The following is a 17,830-nucleotide window of genomic DNA, read 5'->3' as shown; positions in this document are numbered from 1 at the left end:
TTTAGTCTTATTTTATATAACAAGATAAACTTCAATTAAAATGAAAATTCCAACTAACTGTGCATCAACAAAAACATCAACTACAACGAAATATCAACTAAAGTTAAACTTTAAAAAATTAGAAGAAAAATATATGTTACAATCAAAAAATTATACCAAAAATTGGAACAAAAGTTGCAAAGAATTAACGAAGTCAAACGAAGAGTATACACGTAAAATTTACTCAGAGGAAAAAGGGAAAATTTGTTCGACCACCAAACAAAACAAACACGAAAAAACAATTTTCAGCTACAAAATGTTCTCAAAAATGTTGACGAGAATTTTTACTTCTACACCAAGTCTCTTCAAAATCGGTAAGTTTTTAAATTATTTTTTTATTTATTAAGGCATTACAAAAATTATAAAACTAAAATATTTTAGAAAAAGTACAAGGTTAAAATAAAAAATTAAAAACCGGTTTAGAATTTAAAAACTAAATTTTTTTTATTTTTTTAAAATATTATTTACCTGAAGTTACGCAACTAAAACACAGAAGAGTTAAAAATAGATAATCCTTTATTTTAAGTCTCCGATTTGCTAAGCCAGTCAATACTCGCGTTCGTAACATTAAAACTTGGAGTTTAATTTGCGAACGCATAAACAACGAAAATAACCAGAAATGATCTTTAACATGTTCGCAAAACAACTTAAATACAACAGATGGTGATATTTTAATCGGGAAACATAGTGGGCCAAAAAGTCACGTTAAGTGATTAATTCAGGCATTTCGTGACTAGGTTTTAAGCTATGGCTAACCCCCTTAAAGAAAGGCTAATCAATCAGCATCATGTATGACTTTTGAAGGTTACCTGCCATATTTGCCGCATATTTGGATCTGGTTATCAAAATTAAAAGTCAAGGGGACAAAATAGGCCACAGTAGTTATGTTCGCATAAGATCGCGTGCCATAGTAATCGCTTATGTGATTACATCGCAATATTTGTTGCCCAACAATAGAATATCGTGCGAATTAATTAACACCTGATAGATCAAAATCTGAAAAAAATCCCGGTTTTTTCATGCATTGCGTCCACTAGCGGTAAGAATATTTTGAGCACAATGTTTAAATTTGTTTCTTTTTGTTTCAGCGTTTTTGTTCCTGCTTTTCAACACAACTGTATCAGCCCACTCACTTTTAAATAGATTACCAACTAGAAGAAATAACCAGGCTATTTCATCTTTAAAATCACCGTCCTACAATAACTTTATTGTTCGGTTAAAAAAGCGATCTATCGACGGTTCTCAGTGTTATATCCCACTTAAAAAACTGGGTCTTCTTGCCTCTAATGCTGTTACAGTAGCGGTAAGTTTATAACCAGACTTTAAAACTTAACGCTTCAACAAATAAAAGTTTGATATATAATTTTAACAACCAAGTATGTACATAATCTTAAACTTAATTTTTTTAATTTTAGAGGAACGAACATCGGGTTGCATTTAAACGAAACACCGTGTTTTTACATCAACAAGGTTGGCCTGAATTTACACGACGAATGCACCGGGAATTAAAAAACACGTTTTGTAAAATTGAGGCAAAGCCACATCTGTTTAGAAAGAAAGAAACAAACCAACTTATTAAAACCATGCTGGCCATGATTGGAACTCTCCAAGAAGAGGTAAACTAAAACATTTAATTGGATCCAACTCAATATTTAAAAATTGTCGACTGCATGAATCAACTTTAGACATTAATTTGAATTGTTAACCAACTGTACTATATTTAAACATAGAATTACAAATATCTAATTTTATTTTTTTTTATAGATGAACGAGTTGAAAATCCTCGATTACAATCCCGATTTAACTTGTGGTAATCATTTCCAAGGTCAAGTAACAAAACGAGGGGTGGTAACAGAGTTAAACAAATGGAACAAAGTACTGAACGAGTTATGCGGGCAGGGCTTTCAATACTCGCGAAAATAAACCCCCGAAACTCTGTTACACCCCTCTCTTCATTTATCCCAGTTTTCTGTCAGCTTAATTTATTATCGTTTAGTCCAATTGCACACACTTTATTTTTCTATTTATTTATATTTTGTCGTCATTCGTATCAATATCTTGCCCTCTATTGTGTTTTATCACTGTGATTTGTATTATAATGACATAAAAAGGTCTATGATGACGCCATGCGTCAACTTAGGCTATTTTGTAATATCAACCTAATTTTTAACATTGAAAAGATGAGATTTTTTTAATTATATTTTATAACGACTTATGTTAACTGTGTTTTTCGTTATATTATATTAGTTGCTGGGCAATTTATATAATATATTTATTTTTTTTGTATGTAAGCCCAAAAATCAATGTTGTCAATCATTTTTGTTGTTTAATTATTGTTGTTTTTTTTGTTATCGCAAAAAGTTAATAAATGACACCACTGTATCATTTAAAAAGATCTTTATATTATTTTAGCATATTAAGATTTGTCAAATGCCAGTTAACTAAATACTAATAATTGACTTTTCTTAAAGCTAAGATGTCAAAATAAAAATGACTGCACTTACGTTTATGTTGTTTACTTTTAAATCCAGTCTTTTAATCCACATGATGTCGCTGAAGATCTAAAAAATAACAGCAACTTTTTTTAAAGTTACGCAAACCAAAATGTATAAATTTTAAGCTCTGACTAAATTCAACTTATATGTAAATTTAACTAAAATTTTTTTAGTTTAAAAAGATCACGTTGTAATAACAAAATTAACATTTAAGTTGACACATTGATTGTTACGTTACAAACAGATTATTGCGTCACAGAGAAAATACACACGTGACCAATTTGAAATGGCAATTAACGTTGCAAATTCTGTAACTCTGCAACGAATACATACACATTTGCAAAAGAAAAACATAAACCAATAAACACAAAGATTTAATCCCTCCAAAAATATTTATACATAATTACCATCTTATAATATAACAAAATATTAGAAATTAAAATCGTACCTTCGTAAAAAAATCCAACAGTTTTCAAAAATCATTTTTTTAAGTTTTTAAAAAGTTATCAAGGTTAAGTGGGTTTATATGATAATGCACGTTGTACAGCACAATAAATATTTATATAAAGTTTATCAAGATAAACGTTTAGTTAAAATTTTGGTATGTAAAGAGAAGGGCGGATTTTATAATAAAACATGTTGCTAATACAGCGTGCATATACTAACGACCTAAATTTTACTAGTTTAGAATTCGCTAAATGCTTGTTTCTAATAAATAATCTGATATAAATGCTACTAAAATCCCAATAGCCTTTTATTGTATTGACTGTGTGTAAACTGTTGCTCAACTTGGACTAAGTATCTACTAAAATAATTTAAAAATATCTTTTCCGAGAACTTTTAGTTAAAGAACGTGTGCAATTTCGCAAAACAATTTTTTTTATCAAATATGTCATCTGCTTTGTTCGATGCGCATGAATAAATAAGGTGTTCCTATTTATTTTAATCAAATGATTAAAAAGAAAAGCAAAATTTAAAAAAAATAATTGTTTTTAATCAAATTTTTATATAAAAAAAATTTGGGAATAGAATACTCTATTACAACAGTTTAAAAGGAACTTAATTTTTAGTTATTTTGTAACAAATTTTTAATGTTTTAATATCTAAGTACCATGATCAATTATGTCAAGTGAATAAGAAAACATTTTTGTCAAAAACATTTTAGTTAAATCAACTTAAACTGATATTGGACTTAAAAGGGAAAAAATTATTAAACTTCAAGCTATTTATAAAAGCATTGCCTTTGTCCTGGAAAAGTCTAGATGTAAAGTCAAGAATTAACAGTAAAATAAACACACACTTTGACTAGAAACAGGTTCATTTTAGGCTTGGACAAGTCTACGAACGAGCACTTGAGAAATTGATGACACCCTAACACGGGTACTTAAAAGCGAGTTACCAAGCAAAAGTGGGCTTAAAACAAAACCACCAAAATATAACACCAAGTAATTTTATCATTGCCAACAACGCTAAACATTTAAGATCAGCTATTTGAAAAAAAAAAAGAGTTTTTTTACGATTTTTGTGATGTCATATACCACTGTAGGGGACTTATCTTATACTTATGTGAACTAATAAGACAGTTTATGGTAAGATTTTATTTGCAAAGCTTTTACTTAAGGATGTCAAAATCAACTGATGACTTTTGCTCATCAAATGTCATAGATACGCATGTAAACATTTTCGCAAACTTAACATAAAATGTCTGGTAACGTGAATCATATTGTAAAAACTTGCTTATAACTTTAATTTTAATCAGAAATAAAGGGTGCAGCAAGGATTCAAAATGATTACGAATTGTGCTGGTTTACTTGATTATATTAAAGAATGGCCGCGAAGAACATTTGTTGCACTATTTTTTACGTCTATGTTAATTTATTTTTTAAACTGTAAGAATGAAAATTTAGAAAACCAAGAAGTACTATCGAGGTTAGTAATAATTATTTGATAAATTTATGTTTTGTTTTGCTTTTTTTTAGGGGTTACATAATTTAAAATTGTTGAAAAACTTTGTTTAAATATCGTTGTAACCCGTTTGGCAGCTTTAAATGTTATCGACATTTCGATTAAAAAACAATTTTAGGTAAAATATGTTACCTCAATTTCAAGGTATTTGTTTAATTTGAGATAATATTTGTTTTATCGTAATACGATGACAGAAAGGTAATTTGAAATGTTATTTTAAACTTTAAATTACGCAACAGACTGAGAATAACGTAAAAATAAGCATGTACCAAGTCTTAACTTATTCCATATTATCGCTTATCACAACAAAATTAAATAACGATAAATTGCAAAAGTTTTGTTGCCCGACAAAAAAAAATTTGTAAAAAAACAATATTGCAATTATATCGTTGGTCTTACTTTTTAAACGATTTATTTTTGCAAGATAAAAATTTTATAAATATTTGTTGTTATCGGAAGGTAAGCATAACATTCTTAGACCGCTTAGTCATATCGTACGATGTTTTATAACTTTGCCCCACCTAATTTGTTATTTTATTTACATAATTTGCATTTAAAACTTTAAAAGCTAGACTTAAAAACTCATTGAAATTTACAGAATTTTATTCGAGTAAACCGTTTATATTTAAAAGATTTTATCCCTTCCGTTAAATAAACCAAACTGGGTTTTAAATTCTATAATTTGGTAATGTTGTTAATATATTCATGTTGTTTGTATTAATTAAACCTAGTTGTTTGTTGCAGACACAAACGATCTTTACTTCCCACAGCTGCTGAAGCAAAAATAATAGTGGATCGCCACAACGAGTTACGTGCAACAGTCGGGGATGAAGGGGAAGAACCGATCCCTTCTAACATGAGATATTTGGTAAGGAATATAAATTTAAAATGTATTTTTTCACTGAACACACTAGTTGCGGCAAAAATGAGGCTTAATTTTTTTGTAAGTTAACATTAATAAGGCTTGAAGTTTTCGTGAGTTACTAACATCGCTGCGACAACTGTTTTTAAATAAGCAACACACTGCGTAAAATGTGTTAAAGTTATTCAATATTTAAAGTCTAAGCATCGCATATATCTTGGTCCAACAACGCAAAACTTTAACTGTGTCAAAGAGGTGGAATGTCAAACCTTTACCATAAAAAGGCAACTCATGTTTACAGACATTAATTTAATTCAGCTTAATATCAACATCTAGCGACTGCAATTTTATTAATTTTTAAAAACAGGCTTGTTATATTTACAGACATGGGACGAAGAGTTGTCTATAAGTTCACTTAGACATGCGCAAAATTGTGAATGGAGGCATTCAAAGGGAGAAGAAAGTATGCTTGATCGATTTCAAGTAAAACCAAATTTATTTTATAAAATTTTAAATGCAAGAATAACATTTTCAGTCAAATAAATATTTTAAGAATTTAATATTTTAAATAAAAAAAATGAAAAATTTTGCCAATGTTACGCAAATATAAACAAATCGGTATTGTTTTAACATATGATATGATACCCAAAAACAGTTAAATAAAAACAAATAAATCTACAAATATTCTTACTTAGGAACCGTGTGGAGAAAACTTGTGGGCAGGTTCTGGGGATTTAAATACAAATTTTGATCCTATTCATGCCACTATGGCTTGGTATGATGAATATATTTGGTATACATTTGCTAATAGGTCTTGTGTACCAGGACAAATGTGTGGACATTATACTCAGGTTGTTTATATAAGGTTTTTAATGTAGCGTTTTTTATTTAAATGGAAACAAAGTTATTAGCGTTTAAAAGAGTTAATAAATTACTTGAAAATCTATGGACATGTTAGAGTTTTAGTATTACAATTGGAAGCTATATATAAAGTTGATCATATTATTTGTAAAGTAAGGTTTATGATAAAACTACTACTTAAACTATGAATTTATTTACATACAGTTTGTATGGGCGACCTTATATAAAATAGGATGTGCTTGGACACAATGTCCTTATATGGAGGAGAATGGAGTGGTTATGACAGATGCATTGTTTATGGTTTGCCAATATGCGCCCGGGTAAGTTTATTAGTAAAAAGTTTTTAATTTCACTTCGTCGATTTTTAAAATCTAATTATTATAACGTGTTAAATTAATAAAAAGTGTGGTGAGTTTTTGGAAGGCCACCTAAACAATTTATTTGAAATGAGGTTAATTCTAATCAAAATTCTGTAAACCTAATTTCAATTGACTTAGCAATGCCAAATTTAACTGATTCCTAATTGCAAGTGATTTAAATTTTTGTTTATGTTTTTCTTTACTCAATAGTGGAAACGTTGAGAACACGGACCCGTATAAAGTGGGCGAGCGATGTTCAGAATGCAATTCGTTCGATACCTGTCCTGATGGTCGACTTTGTCGTAAGTTAAAATTGTTTTAGTAACCGACAATAATTTTGTTTCATTAATTTACGTTTTTTAGCATAAACGAAGTTAACTTTGTCGCAATTACTTTTCAGGGAATGAAGAACGCGATAAACCATATTATGTTCCTAGAAATACTGGTAAGAAAACTGATCTTAAACATTCGCAAATTCTTTATTATCCACTATAGGTTACATGATATAACACTTTATTAAAACTTTCGCTTTCTCATACGGTAACAAATAAATTAAGTAAAGACTTCCTATTATATAGGAACAGTAGCTGGCATATTAGTTGGAATGGTTTTACTTCTGGCATCAGTGGCAGGTGTGGCATATTACTGGCACGTTAAACAAGGGTTACAATCCCCGTTCTTATTAGCTTGGAGGAAACGCCGAAGGGTTTCGTCAGTCAATATTATGTAAGTTTGTTTTGGGGTAATATAGGGACTTATTGTTTTTGATTGGATGTTCAATTTGTTTATAAGAACCCTATTTGCAAATCATACAAGCGTTTCCTTTGATATTTGATTTGGTGAATTTTATGAAACATTTCGTTAAAAAAAATTGTCTAATATTACTTAACTTTATAAAATTTTTTGACTTTAATTACACAAGAAAAGAAAAAACAAACTATTTAAACCATAATTTGTACCTTAGGATTTAAATAACGCAAAATCGTAACATAAAAAAAATAATACTTTTATTAAATAAGGCAATTTGTTACATTTTAGCAAATCAAATACCACGTAAAATAAAATTAAAAACAGCTAAAGCCACACGAGTTTGTGCTTAAAATTTAATTAAATTTTGGACTTTAGTTTAGGTTTTCGAAAACCTAAACATGCTGATATTAAATCCATGTTACATTTAACCAAACATGACAATTTGAAGCCCATTTTAGAATATACCAGAACGTTGTTTGTAATTTTAATTAAACGCTACATATATTTTGGTTTAAAGTGTTAAGATTTCTTAGCAAGATATACGTATGGTTTATATATGCTTACACATAACATTATAATGGTTTTATAATGCATAGAGTACCATTTTAAATACGTCAATCGAAAATGGATGTCTGAAGTATTACACCAAATATTTGCGATATTTTGAATAAAAATATTTGCTACTAACAAGCTATAATTAATCTTACGACATTTATCTTACGCCATATTTGAACAACAAATATTTTTATTTATCGCAAAACTATTCAATGACGCAAATTCTTGATTTAAAATGCGATTATTTTTAATTTGAAAATTTTTAAATAAGCCCACAATGTTTTAAAAATTAAACCAAATATTAGATTACAAAATAAATATTTTCTTAGCATTTAATTCTTATTTTCCGATTTTAACTTTTTAATTTTACTATTTAAAATTTTTATTTTTTTTTTTAACTTTTTTAATATTTTTACTCAGAAACGAAAATGGAAACGGAAAAACTGATTCCAAAAATAATTCCGAAAAAAATTCCCCTAACACGAAACCACGCGAAACAAGACTTGCATCAATAAATATTACAACGTAAATAACTTAAAAAAATTAAGTTAAATGAATTTGTAAATATGTTAAAACTAAATCAAAACTTGCTTTTTTATTGTGTTTGTGTTATCATGATCTCTATTCTAAAAATATCTTTTAGAAAAAAAATACGAGATTTCGAGTAATTTTATTTGCAGTTTTGAATATATTTTTACTCCCGTAAAAAATAAGATTTTATTTGTAAAATTATTGAAAATATTATACTAAGGTTTTGCACATTAGCAAAAATTGAATTATTGCTTTCTGCTGTTAATAAAATGCTCTTTAAGTAAAATGATTGATTCTTTTGCAAATCTACTTCTTAGTTTAATTGTTTACTTACGAAATATTTACATTATTAAATAAGAAACTAATTAGCGATTATTTAATAAAATTTTGTATAACATCGTGAATTACAAATTAAATTTATTTTAGATTTTCAATTTATTTTGATTGAGCCATGTTAGCGAAATTATTTGCAACTATTTAATTTGTTTTTGATTAAAGCGATGAATTAAACCTAATTATGCGGGACAACCATAAAGCTCTAATCTTAAAGCGATTCTACTTTTCCATCTCCGCGGATGAATACGAATAAATCGAGATATAATCGGCGGAACCAAAACCTGAGTTTTAATCCGCTTTCCGCTAACATTTCCCGCCAATTCCGTTCTCCGCGATCCGCTTTTCCACTCCGGAAAATCCGGAACATACCAATTCCACGTCGTTCCGTCGTCGCTTAACGAAATCATAAACCCGCGAATATATCCTTTACGGGGAACCCCCTGTATTGCGACTTTGGTGATATTCATGACGCGAGCGAAGCTTACCTTAAACCTAGCAACGAGGTAACTATAAATACGAACTTAAAACAAAAAATTTAATTTTAAAAACACTAAGTTTTGTAAATAGCCAAATACAACATTTACGCGAGATAATTTTGCATTTTTTAAATTAAAAATGTTCAGACGAACTTATTGTATATCAAAAATCCCTAACTCTTTTTCTACCATCAAAAATAACATCATAATAATCATTTACCAGTTCTTGAAAGTCATAAAAAAATATTTTAAACTCACCACAGATGCCTGCTTGTCGATTTTTTTGCTTTTTTTGGTATCCACGCGGTGCCGCTGTTGAGCGTGGCCCATGCTCGATTCTCAGGTAAATCACAAAGTTCTAGAATCGACCGAGTGGCTCGACAAGTTGCGCTTAAAGTTATTAATCCGTTGTTGTCACGAAAAGAATTCTGTTTAAAAAAAGAAAATTTTTTTAGTTAAAAAAATATAAAAGCAAAAAAATAAATTTTTTTGCACAGCTGAGCGTATATTAAAATAAATAATATATGAAAAAAATTAAATATTAAATTCCAGATTACATTTTAGTAACATTGAAATTTATAATCAAATTTTACGTAATTCAAAGTTGTAACTTTTCTAAAGAACATTTTTTTTACTTATACTTTCGTGTTGTATCTAATATATTGTAATTATGTTAGGGTATGGGATGTTTTGGGTTTTATATTATTTTTTGGATTTAATTATGATTTAAGATAACTGTTACCTTAATTAGTTCTTCATCGCAACTTCTTTTACTTATATTAGGAGTTGTTAAAGATTGGTTTGTATTAACTTGTTGGTTGGGAGGTTGACAATCTCCTTGACTTAATTGTTCAGCAAATTTCCAAACCGCTTCAACTGCCTAAAATAAAGTTGTTTTTAATTAAAATTTTGCATTTATTATAATAAGTATAATTTTATAAGCAAAAAAAGTTATGTAAGCCATAAACTACTTAAATTACAATAAATTCATATACTTTATTAATAAAAAAAAAAAGTTTTGTGTTTTTGTATTTAAATATTTAATTGTGCAAATTATTGTTTACGTAAAAGTAAATTTTTTTTATTGAATTTGTTTAACAAGACAAATTCAATAAAATGTATTTTAGTCGTGTTCTAGCTTCTTAAACAACAGTTTACCAATATTTATAGACTTGGTAGGTTAACGAAAAGCTAAAATGAATTCAAAAACAATATAAAAATAAGTTATTCTTAATTAATTATGTGAACATACCTTAGAAAGAAACTGAAAAGCAGTTGGACCCAATCTATTTAGATTTGTTTTATCGTCGCATAATTCATTGTAACATCGTTTCATATAACCTCGTTGTGAACCTGAAAAAAAAATTGTTAAACATTGTTTAAAAAAACTATATTCTTTTAAGCGTATTGCAATATTTTATTTTATTTTTTAAATTTGTAAATAAAAACATGCAAAATAATAAAATAAAGCGAATTATAATAAAATGTTTTTATTACTTTATATTAACATGTTTATATTAAATATTGCTGTAGGATATATTGTTACAAGCTATAACAATATTGTTATTTGTTCAATACCTGTATCTGTGATAGAAATGCAAGGCAGAGGTTGACGAAGATAAAGAAATGGAAGACAATCATCAAATCTCATCAATTTTTGTTCATTACCTAAAAGTTAACATTCAAAAAATTAAAACATTGAAAAGAACACAAGAGATAATTTTTAAATGTATATCACAGTCAATTTTAAAAGCTAAAAGATAATTAGTTAATTTTTAAAAAACCTTTCGCACAAAGCTCATAGGTGTTTATTGTATCAAAATTTAATTTTAACCGCAAATTCAAAATTAACAAAAAAAAACAGTAAAGCCTACCATCCAGTCGCACAGGCAACTTGATAACGGGTGCGTTTAACTCATGAGAATTTACATTCCACGAACTAGACAAAACATCGGCAAAATACAAAGCCGCATGAGGTCGCGAGTGAACATTGGCGTACGAAATTAAAATCCAATCTCCAGCGTACTTTCGTTTTTTAACTTTGTCCTTATAGCTCAGATATTGTTGATATAAAGAACCAGAGCGGCCTGATGACACCCCGCTTAACGTTGGTACAATTTGACTGTTTGGTCTTTAATAAAAGTAAAAGTGTAAGTTTAAAAACAAATATTATTAACAAATTTTAAATCACTGTTTGCTTGAATATTTCAATAGTATAAAACGTATATAAAAATAAAGTTTTAATTTCTTATAAGTTTAGAACAATAGTTACCGTTTTAAAAAAAATTGTTAAACATTCTTTTTCACCTGATGTCATAATTTAACAACGATTCCATGTTAACAGCTGACGTAACTCTAGCTCCAGTCTTCTTTAAAAAGGGAAGCAGCCATCCACATAAGAAGTGAGAAGAACCAGTTAGTCCTTCAGTAAACTCTTCACTCGCAAAACAATTTGTGTAACCACTGTTTGCCAATCCTTCGTAAAAGTTTCCTTCTTCTTTGAAGTCGGTAAATACTAGGATGACCGAAAAGTTCCTAAAAAGTTGTTTAGTTGTAAAATTTAATTTTTTATGTTGTTTCAATCCAAATTTCTTTTTAACACATTTATAATAACTAAAACCCTAACATCTATACTAAGGCAACTTTAATTAGACTTAGGCAAAATTAAAAATTTGTCAATTCTTTTTATATTTTAAAAGTTCTAAATTTTAAAATATTTCCTAACCTCGAACACGTTATATTGTTGGTTAGCAACCTTCCAACCTCTAATAAACCGACAACTCCTGATGCATTGTCATCAACCCCAGGACTTCCTCCATCATGAGTATCATAATGGGCCATTATGACGATCAAACGATCGTGTATTGTGTTGTAATAACGACCTCGTATTACTGAAATTATGTTGTAACCAAGAACGACTGTTCTGATGTACTGAAACAATATAGAACGTTATTAAATAAATATTGTTTATATTTTCTTGGTATAAAAAGCTGTTATGTTATAAAGTATTTTAACTTGAGAACGTTTTACTTAAACTTTTTTTTAAGTTAGAAAATTTCTTTAAAGAATGTTAACTAAACATAGAATATCTTACTGATCTAAAGTTAGGTGGCGCATTTTTCTCTAGAGTAGTTTGTACAACTTTAAAACTCTGAAGTTCTGACGTCATCCCCAACTTACCAAGCGTTTTCCGAATAAATTTTCGTGTTGCAACCTGTAAGAGTTAATATACATAAACTACATGAAAAATTGGTTTAAGAAATACTTATATCTACATTTGTATAATATTTATGAGTAAAATCTTTTAAAAAAAACTATTAAAGAAAAACTTTAAACAAGATTTAAAAACTAAACTAAATTTCAATAAACACAATTTTAAAGTTGGTATATTAAACTTCTCTCATGCACATCACGTGACCATATAAACTCACCTTATTGGACGGATCTGAAGCATGATGACGTGGTTTAAATAAAGTGTTTCCCAACCATTCTCGTAAATTGATTTCGCTCACTCCGTTTCTTCTATCGTGAGATTCCGGAACATAATTTGGTAAAGCATCGTTGCATCTGTCAATCAAATACTTTGTTAATAACATGAGTAGTTAAGCTTGGTTTTTAGGTATCTAAGCCATCCTTAATTAAAAACAAGTTATGATAAATTTTTAAACATGTTTGTTTTGAATCTCTAAGTTATTATAATTCAAAAAAACTTGACAAACAAGACTTTTAAAAGATGAAAATGTTAACAAGATTTCGATTTCCACCAACAAGCCCCTTAACAATATAAAAAATTTGTGGCACAAAAATAAAAAAGATAAAGTCAAAATTTATTAAAAAAAACTTTAAATACTAACTTGTCACCATAGCAACAATGTTTACAAAGCACGGTGTCGTCAGTTTTATAACAACCAGTATTGCAGTCACGTGGTTCACATCTTCGGGTGTAATCAACCAATCCGATCGCCGTGTGGTTAAGCACAGTAATCTGAAGAAATGATCAAATATGTAAAGCAAAAAATTTTTATTTTTTGTTATATATCTTTGTACTCGATATGGGAATGTCAAATGCGCGACTTAAACATAGAGTAACAACAGTTACCCCGACCCAGACTCGAGTTGCCTGTGTCAGTTTGGGATATTATTGATTATAATTGCCAAATAAATAAGCTGCTGATAAAATGCTGGCTAAGCAGATGTTTATACCGTTTATAGCATCTTACTTAACGGCGCTTTAGCTTGAGATCACTGGGGATCGAACCAAGGACCTCGTGTAGTGTAGTAAGTGTTCTAACCTTACACCACTTTGCCAAGTTATACACCAAGTGCAAGCAATATTAACAAATAAATAATTTACAATTTTATCAAGGTAAAGCATTGTTGCTAAAGGCCAACATGTAAAATATAAACAATATTAATTTTTTTTAATAATAAAGTTACTTACTGAGCACGTGCCAGTGCACGAGACTGTTCTTACAAATCTGACGTCACTTTCGTCGACGGTTTCCCAACATGATGACGTCACAGAAGAGATGGAAGTCCCATGACATTGATAACATTTCCGTAGCAACAAAGTCTCGAGTTGTGTTTCTGTGAACGTGGAAGTTCCGTTTAAGTTCAGAAAATTGTTTTCTGGATTTATTAAATCATCAAACAAGAAACCAAGCACAGAACCTGGAATATAAATTTTATTTAAATTGTTGAATTTTTGTTTAACCTGTGTTCAAATTGTATTCATTATTCTAATTGCATAATAAACATTTAAGATACTTGATTTGAAAATGTTATCTAAATAGGTGTAAAAAACAATTTTAAGAACTAATAAACCCGGTGAACTTTAATAATATGTGAACGATGTATTGTTTTGATTTGTTTACAATGCAAACATAGGGTAAAGATTGGCATTTGTAAACTTATATCACCTTACAGAACGTGGTTCACAAAGTTTTGATGGTTAAGTAATTTAGCCTAAGTTACATTTAGGTAACAATGTTATAAAGGTTCTAAATGTATATAACCTTTACCCTAGACCGTTTATTAAAACAAGGCGATCTCCCTAATTTAGTAAAGCATATAGGTACTCCGCTTTAACGGATCATCGTAAAAAAAACTAAATTAGCTAACTCTGTTATTTATTCGAATATGTACAGTAGGCGCGGTAACTCACTTCATTTAAATAAAAACATGAGAACAATAAAATATCAAAGACAAAAAGGTACCCGTCCGCACCTTTGAGTTAGAACCAGCTTTTTTTGAGCGCCACGAAAAAATATTTGAAGGCCCAAGTAGGTTCAAGACAACGAATTCCGATAAGAAAGGCAGACACAAAATACAATCAAAGTACACTTTGAGCACATGACTAACTATAATGCGTCTGGAACCACCCGCACATGACAACATTTATTTTACAAAAACCATAATAAGAATATTGCAATAATTTCCTATAATTTGTTACATTCTCATTCCCCTATCAAACAACCTTGGTGAAGTGTTAATGATAATTAGCACAACGCAAAACTCGTAACAACTTTTAACTTCCTCTAATTATTAACACTTTGATAAAAAATCTTCGTAATCAAAGTCATAATTACCTTGAAATGCAAATATTATCTCCAATATAACGAAATATTTCATCTTTAAATTTTAAAAGTTATTAATACTGACAACTTAAATTTATATGTAGCGAAGTCTACACTTTGTTTACAACCTTTGGTGTTAATCATTTATTAGTGGATTTGATTTAAAGCAAATGTTAATGGTCAGCATTTGTAATTTTAAAACACACAACAATATAAAGTAATCTTAGTTTTTTTTAACATTAAATAAAACAAAATATGCAAAATATTTAATTGAAAAGTGGCGCAAATTAAATTGCCTGTTCGTGGCGCAAGTCAAACAAAATATAACAAAATCGAAACAATAATTAGAACTTAATCAAACACAGCGAAGGTGAAATAATCTCTTGTACAAACAGCTGGTTTGCTTCCTCGTAATAGGAACAAAAACTGCGAAAACTTAATATCCAACCAAGATACAACCACGAACCTAACTAAACACATTAACACGGATGCAATACATTCGAACGAAGATATAAAACCAGAAACTTAAGATTTAAGTTCATTATACGAAAGTCAATTCATAGATGTAACAACTGTGTACAACATATATTTCAGAAAATATCAACCTTAATCAAAAAGAAATACAGAATTCTAAAGTCCGTAACAGCAACGTCGCGATTAACTATTAGCAGCATACGGATTATATATAGACAGTTTATAGTTAAACTTGTACATACAAATATGTGGATCGGCTGTCCAAAGTCAAGTACAAATTGCATAGAGCCAGCAGATATTATGGCATCGCAGGAGTTTTCAATTTGTATGGTAAGTAAATTTACAGCTTGCGTAAAATGGAAATGTAAAAGAAACTTCACCAAGAATTGTACTTAATTAGTTTTATATTAACATGTACTTTTTTTTAAATTATTCAAAACGATTTTGTTATTTTGTCAGAGTCGCCAGGCGTCGTCTAATGACGTAAAAGTAATACGAAAAAAGAAACGAAGACTAACGCAGTCACGTGCATCATTATATCGAAATTATGACATCACAGACCAAGTAATTCGACCCGCGCTACAAAAATCGACAAAAGAATACAACTCTCCGCTTAAAAGATATCAAAATCAAAGAAATATTGGAGTTAAACGAAGCAGATTTATTAAGGAAACTCCGACACACCAAAATGAATCACCGAGGTAAATACCAATAATAAGTTCTTTTTCAATAACATTTTATTGATAATTTTAAATTATTTACGGTTGTTACAACCTTAGTGAAGAAGACTGCATTTTTTAAGTTTGTTTCACATTAAAATCTGAGAAATTAAAATAACAAGAAACTTACAATAAACATTAGCAGCTTAACAATGTGTTATATAAGGCGATAAACAAACGTCCTAGTTATTACGTCATAGATTCGCGTCTGTTAAATCACAAAAAGTCGCGACAAACACATTATTTTAAATACGTCATAGTCAAAAAAGATATTAGTTAGTATATTTTATAAAATTGTTGATAACTTAACCTTACCTTTATGTTTAGATCCAAGCGAAACCAGGTTAACATCGATTTTGAAATTCTTCTTAGAAATAAAGGTAAATTTCTATTTTATAAACAAATATAAGTGGTTTACATTTAACTTATTTTTTCTGCAACATAATCAGAACTATATTATCCTTCCAAACTTTGGTTTTATTTTACTGACAATATATAAAACAGTTACTGATGCTAACAAATCTAGTTTTTAAGTTCACATTACTTAAGCTGTTGCAATACAAAAGTACATATACAACGAATACGTTAACAAAAGCGTTAAATAACTTCAAGGCCTTAACGTAAAAACGTCGCGCGTTTTTGGCGTTTTTTGGTGACGTCAATTTAGTAAGAGAGCAGATTTCTCAGAGATATTCTCTCAGCTAAATGTCAAAGTTGTCTTGATAAATTGTTTGATTATTTACACTTAAGTCTGTTTATATTTGGTTTTTGACAATATCAACATTTCAAAGAAAAAATTTAAAAAAATTTAAAGAAATTAAAAAGTAATGTTTATTTTTTTAGCATAGCAAGGATAGTTGCCTTTAACTAAACCGCAAAATTATGTTTCAGTGCACGTAGGCAAAATGTTAATATCATTTTTAAAGTTAAATATTTGCACATTTTTTGTACATTACGACAAATTATAAACACAATTGTCAAAATCGAACATAAAATATAAAAAAAACTTTTAAAATGTAATTTTTTATGCAAATTTTTAACATGCCTTTTTATTACAGAGGGACTTGCTGCGTTTCGACAATTTTTAGACACAGAATATAGCGCTGATAATTTGGATTTTTGGATCGATTGTCAACAATATGTAGTAGCTGATGTAAAAGAACTTAAAAGCAAAGCTGACGAAATTATTTTAAAGTATTTAACGCCAAGATCTCCAAACGAGGTATTAGAGTAATAAGTTTTTTAATTATAAAATTAAGAAAAAATATCCAGGAAAATATAAAAAAAATTAAACTTAATTTTTAATAAAAACCCATTGGAATTTTTGTACAAAACCGTAGTCTAATAGCACCAACAGTTTACATGAGTTTAAAAATTTTTGCCCTTGTTATCTGAGGGTTGGGGCATATTATTTAGACGGCGCTTAAATGTCAAGCCTTATCTTCCATGTTTATTTTAGTAATATATAAACTATCTTGTTTAGGTAAACTTAAATTACTCCCTCAAGAAATTCGCCCAACTTCGTGCGATTCATGACGACAGAAGAGCTTTTATTCGATCACAAAGAGCAATTTACAGACTAATGAGTGAAGATTCGTTTCCGCGTTTTACTCGAAAGTACCCGAACCTTGTTCCTTATTTAAAATCACTTAATAAACTAACATGGGTGTGACTTTATTTATTTTTATTTTTTTGATTTTTGTAATAAAACTTGAATAGTCGTTTAAACATCTGAGCTTTTATATGCAGAATTTGTGACGTAAGCAGGTTTAATGTGACGTCATTCCACCCAATACAACTTTTAAAGTTTTTACAATCTTTTTTGATTTATT

The 17,830-nt window shown here is 28.9% G+C and overlaps 4 protein-coding genes across 4 annotated transcripts; 3 read left to right on the top strand and 1 right to left on the bottom strand.

The window, feature by feature from the left end:
* LOC145753238 (uncharacterized) lies at positions 1-2,406 on the top strand. Its single transcript, XM_082569639.1, has 4 exons — positions 1-353; positions 1,128-1,342; positions 1,455-1,655; positions 1,804-2,406. The coding sequence occupies exons 1-4, from the start codon at positions 41-43 to the stop codon at positions 1,960-1,962; spliced, it is 888 nt and encodes a 295-aa protein (XP_082425765.1). The 5' UTR covers positions 1-40; the 3' UTR covers positions 1,963-2,406.
* Positions 2,407-4,272: 1,866 nt separating this feature from the next.
* Positions 4,273-8,662, top strand: LOC145753236 (glioma pathogenesis-related protein 1-like). Its single transcript, XM_082569637.1, has 9 exons — positions 4,273-4,463; positions 5,244-5,367; positions 5,746-5,844; positions 6,057-6,212; positions 6,427-6,542; positions 6,792-6,883; positions 6,982-7,026; positions 7,160-7,307; positions 8,307-8,662. The coding sequence occupies exons 1-9, from the start codon at positions 4,321-4,323 to the stop codon at positions 8,413-8,415; spliced, it is 1,032 nt and encodes a 343-aa protein (XP_082425763.1). The 5' UTR covers positions 4,273-4,320; the 3' UTR covers positions 8,416-8,662.
* Positions 8,663-8,932: 270 nt separating this feature from the next.
* Positions 8,933-14,860, bottom strand: LOC145752487 (uncharacterized). Its single transcript, XM_082568785.1, has 13 exons — positions 14,818-14,860; positions 13,671-13,900; positions 13,084-13,214; positions 12,661-12,796; positions 12,324-12,443; positions 11,955-12,160; positions 11,537-11,764; positions 11,104-11,360; positions 10,808-10,897; positions 10,482-10,582; positions 9,972-10,109; positions 9,488-9,657; positions 8,933-9,245 (listed from the first exon to the last, which is right to left on the bottom strand). The coding sequence occupies exons 1-13, from the start codon at positions 14,858-14,860 to the stop codon at positions 8,933-8,935; spliced, it is 2,163 nt and encodes a 720-aa protein (XP_082424911.1).
* A 665-nt stretch (positions 14,861-15,525) lies between these two features.
* On the top strand, positions 15,526-17,670 carry LOC145752485 (regulator of G-protein signaling 21-like). Its single transcript, XM_082568783.1, has 5 exons — positions 15,526-15,609; positions 15,739-15,980; positions 16,326-16,378; positions 17,057-17,220; positions 17,482-17,670. Exons 1-5 carry the CDS (start codon positions 15,526-15,528, stop codon positions 17,668-17,670), a joined length of 732 nt encoding a protein of 243 aa, XP_082424909.1.
* Positions 17,671-17,830: the final 160 nt, after the last annotated feature.

The sequence above is a fragment of the Corella eumyota genome, chromosome 5 (genome assembly GCF_963082875.1).
Source record: "Corella eumyota chromosome 5, kaCorEumy4.1, whole genome shotgun sequence".
NCBI classification, from domain to species: Eukaryota; Metazoa; Chordata; class Ascidiacea; order Phlebobranchia; family Corellidae; genus Corella; species Corella eumyota.
The sequence above is the reverse complement of the archived record's forward strand: the minus strand, read 5'-3'. Positions and strand labels throughout refer to the sequence as shown.

Bases quoted from the DNA above. Each gene is read 5' to 3' on its own strand.
- LOC145753238 (XM_082569639.1), top strand. From the start codon at position 41: ATGAAAATTCCAACTAACTGTGCATCAACAAAAACATCAACTACAACG. The intron at 1,343-1,454 runs GTAAGTTTATAA...TTTTAATTTTAG, and splicing joins CTAATGCTGTTACAGTAGCG to AGGAACGAACATCGGGTTGC. The intron at 1,656-1,803 runs GTAAACTAAAAC...TTTTTTTTATAG, and splicing joins TTGGAACTCTCCAAGAAGAG to ATGAACGAGTTGAAAATCCT.
- LOC145752485 (XM_082568783.1), top strand. From the start codon at position 15,526: ATGTGGATCGGCTGTCCAAAGTCAAGTACAAATTGCATAGAGCCAGCA. The intron at 15,610-15,738 runs GTAAGTAAATTT...TTATTTTGTCAG, and splicing joins AGGAGTTTTCAATTTGTATG to AGTCGCCAGGCGTCGTCTAA. The intron at 16,379-17,056 runs GTAAATTTCTAT...TTTTTATTACAG, and splicing joins AATTCTTCTTAGAAATAAAG to AGGGACTTGCTGCGTTTCGA.
- LOC145753236 (XM_082569637.1), top strand. From the start codon at position 4,321: ATGATTACGAATTGTGCTGGTTTACTTGATTATATTAAAGAATGGCCG. The intron at 4,464-5,243 runs GTTAGTAATAAT...TGTTTGTTGCAG, and splicing joins AACCAAGAAGTACTATCGAG to ACACAAACGATCTTTACTTC. The intron at 6,213-6,426 runs GTTGTTTATATA...ATTTACATACAG, and splicing joins TGTGTGGACATTATACTCAG to TTTGTATGGGCGACCTTATA.
- LOC145752487 (XM_082568785.1), bottom strand. From the start codon at position 14,860: ATGAAATATTTCGTTATATTGGAGATAATATTTGCATTTCAAG. The intron at 11,361-11,536 runs GTGAAAAAGAAT...CTTTTATTAAAG, and splicing joins TTGTTAAATTATGACATCAG to ACCAAACAGTCAAATTGTAC. The intron at 9,658-9,971 runs GTAACAGTTATC...TTTTTTAAACAG, and splicing joins GCGATGAAGAACTAATTAAG to AATTCTTTTCGTGACAACAA.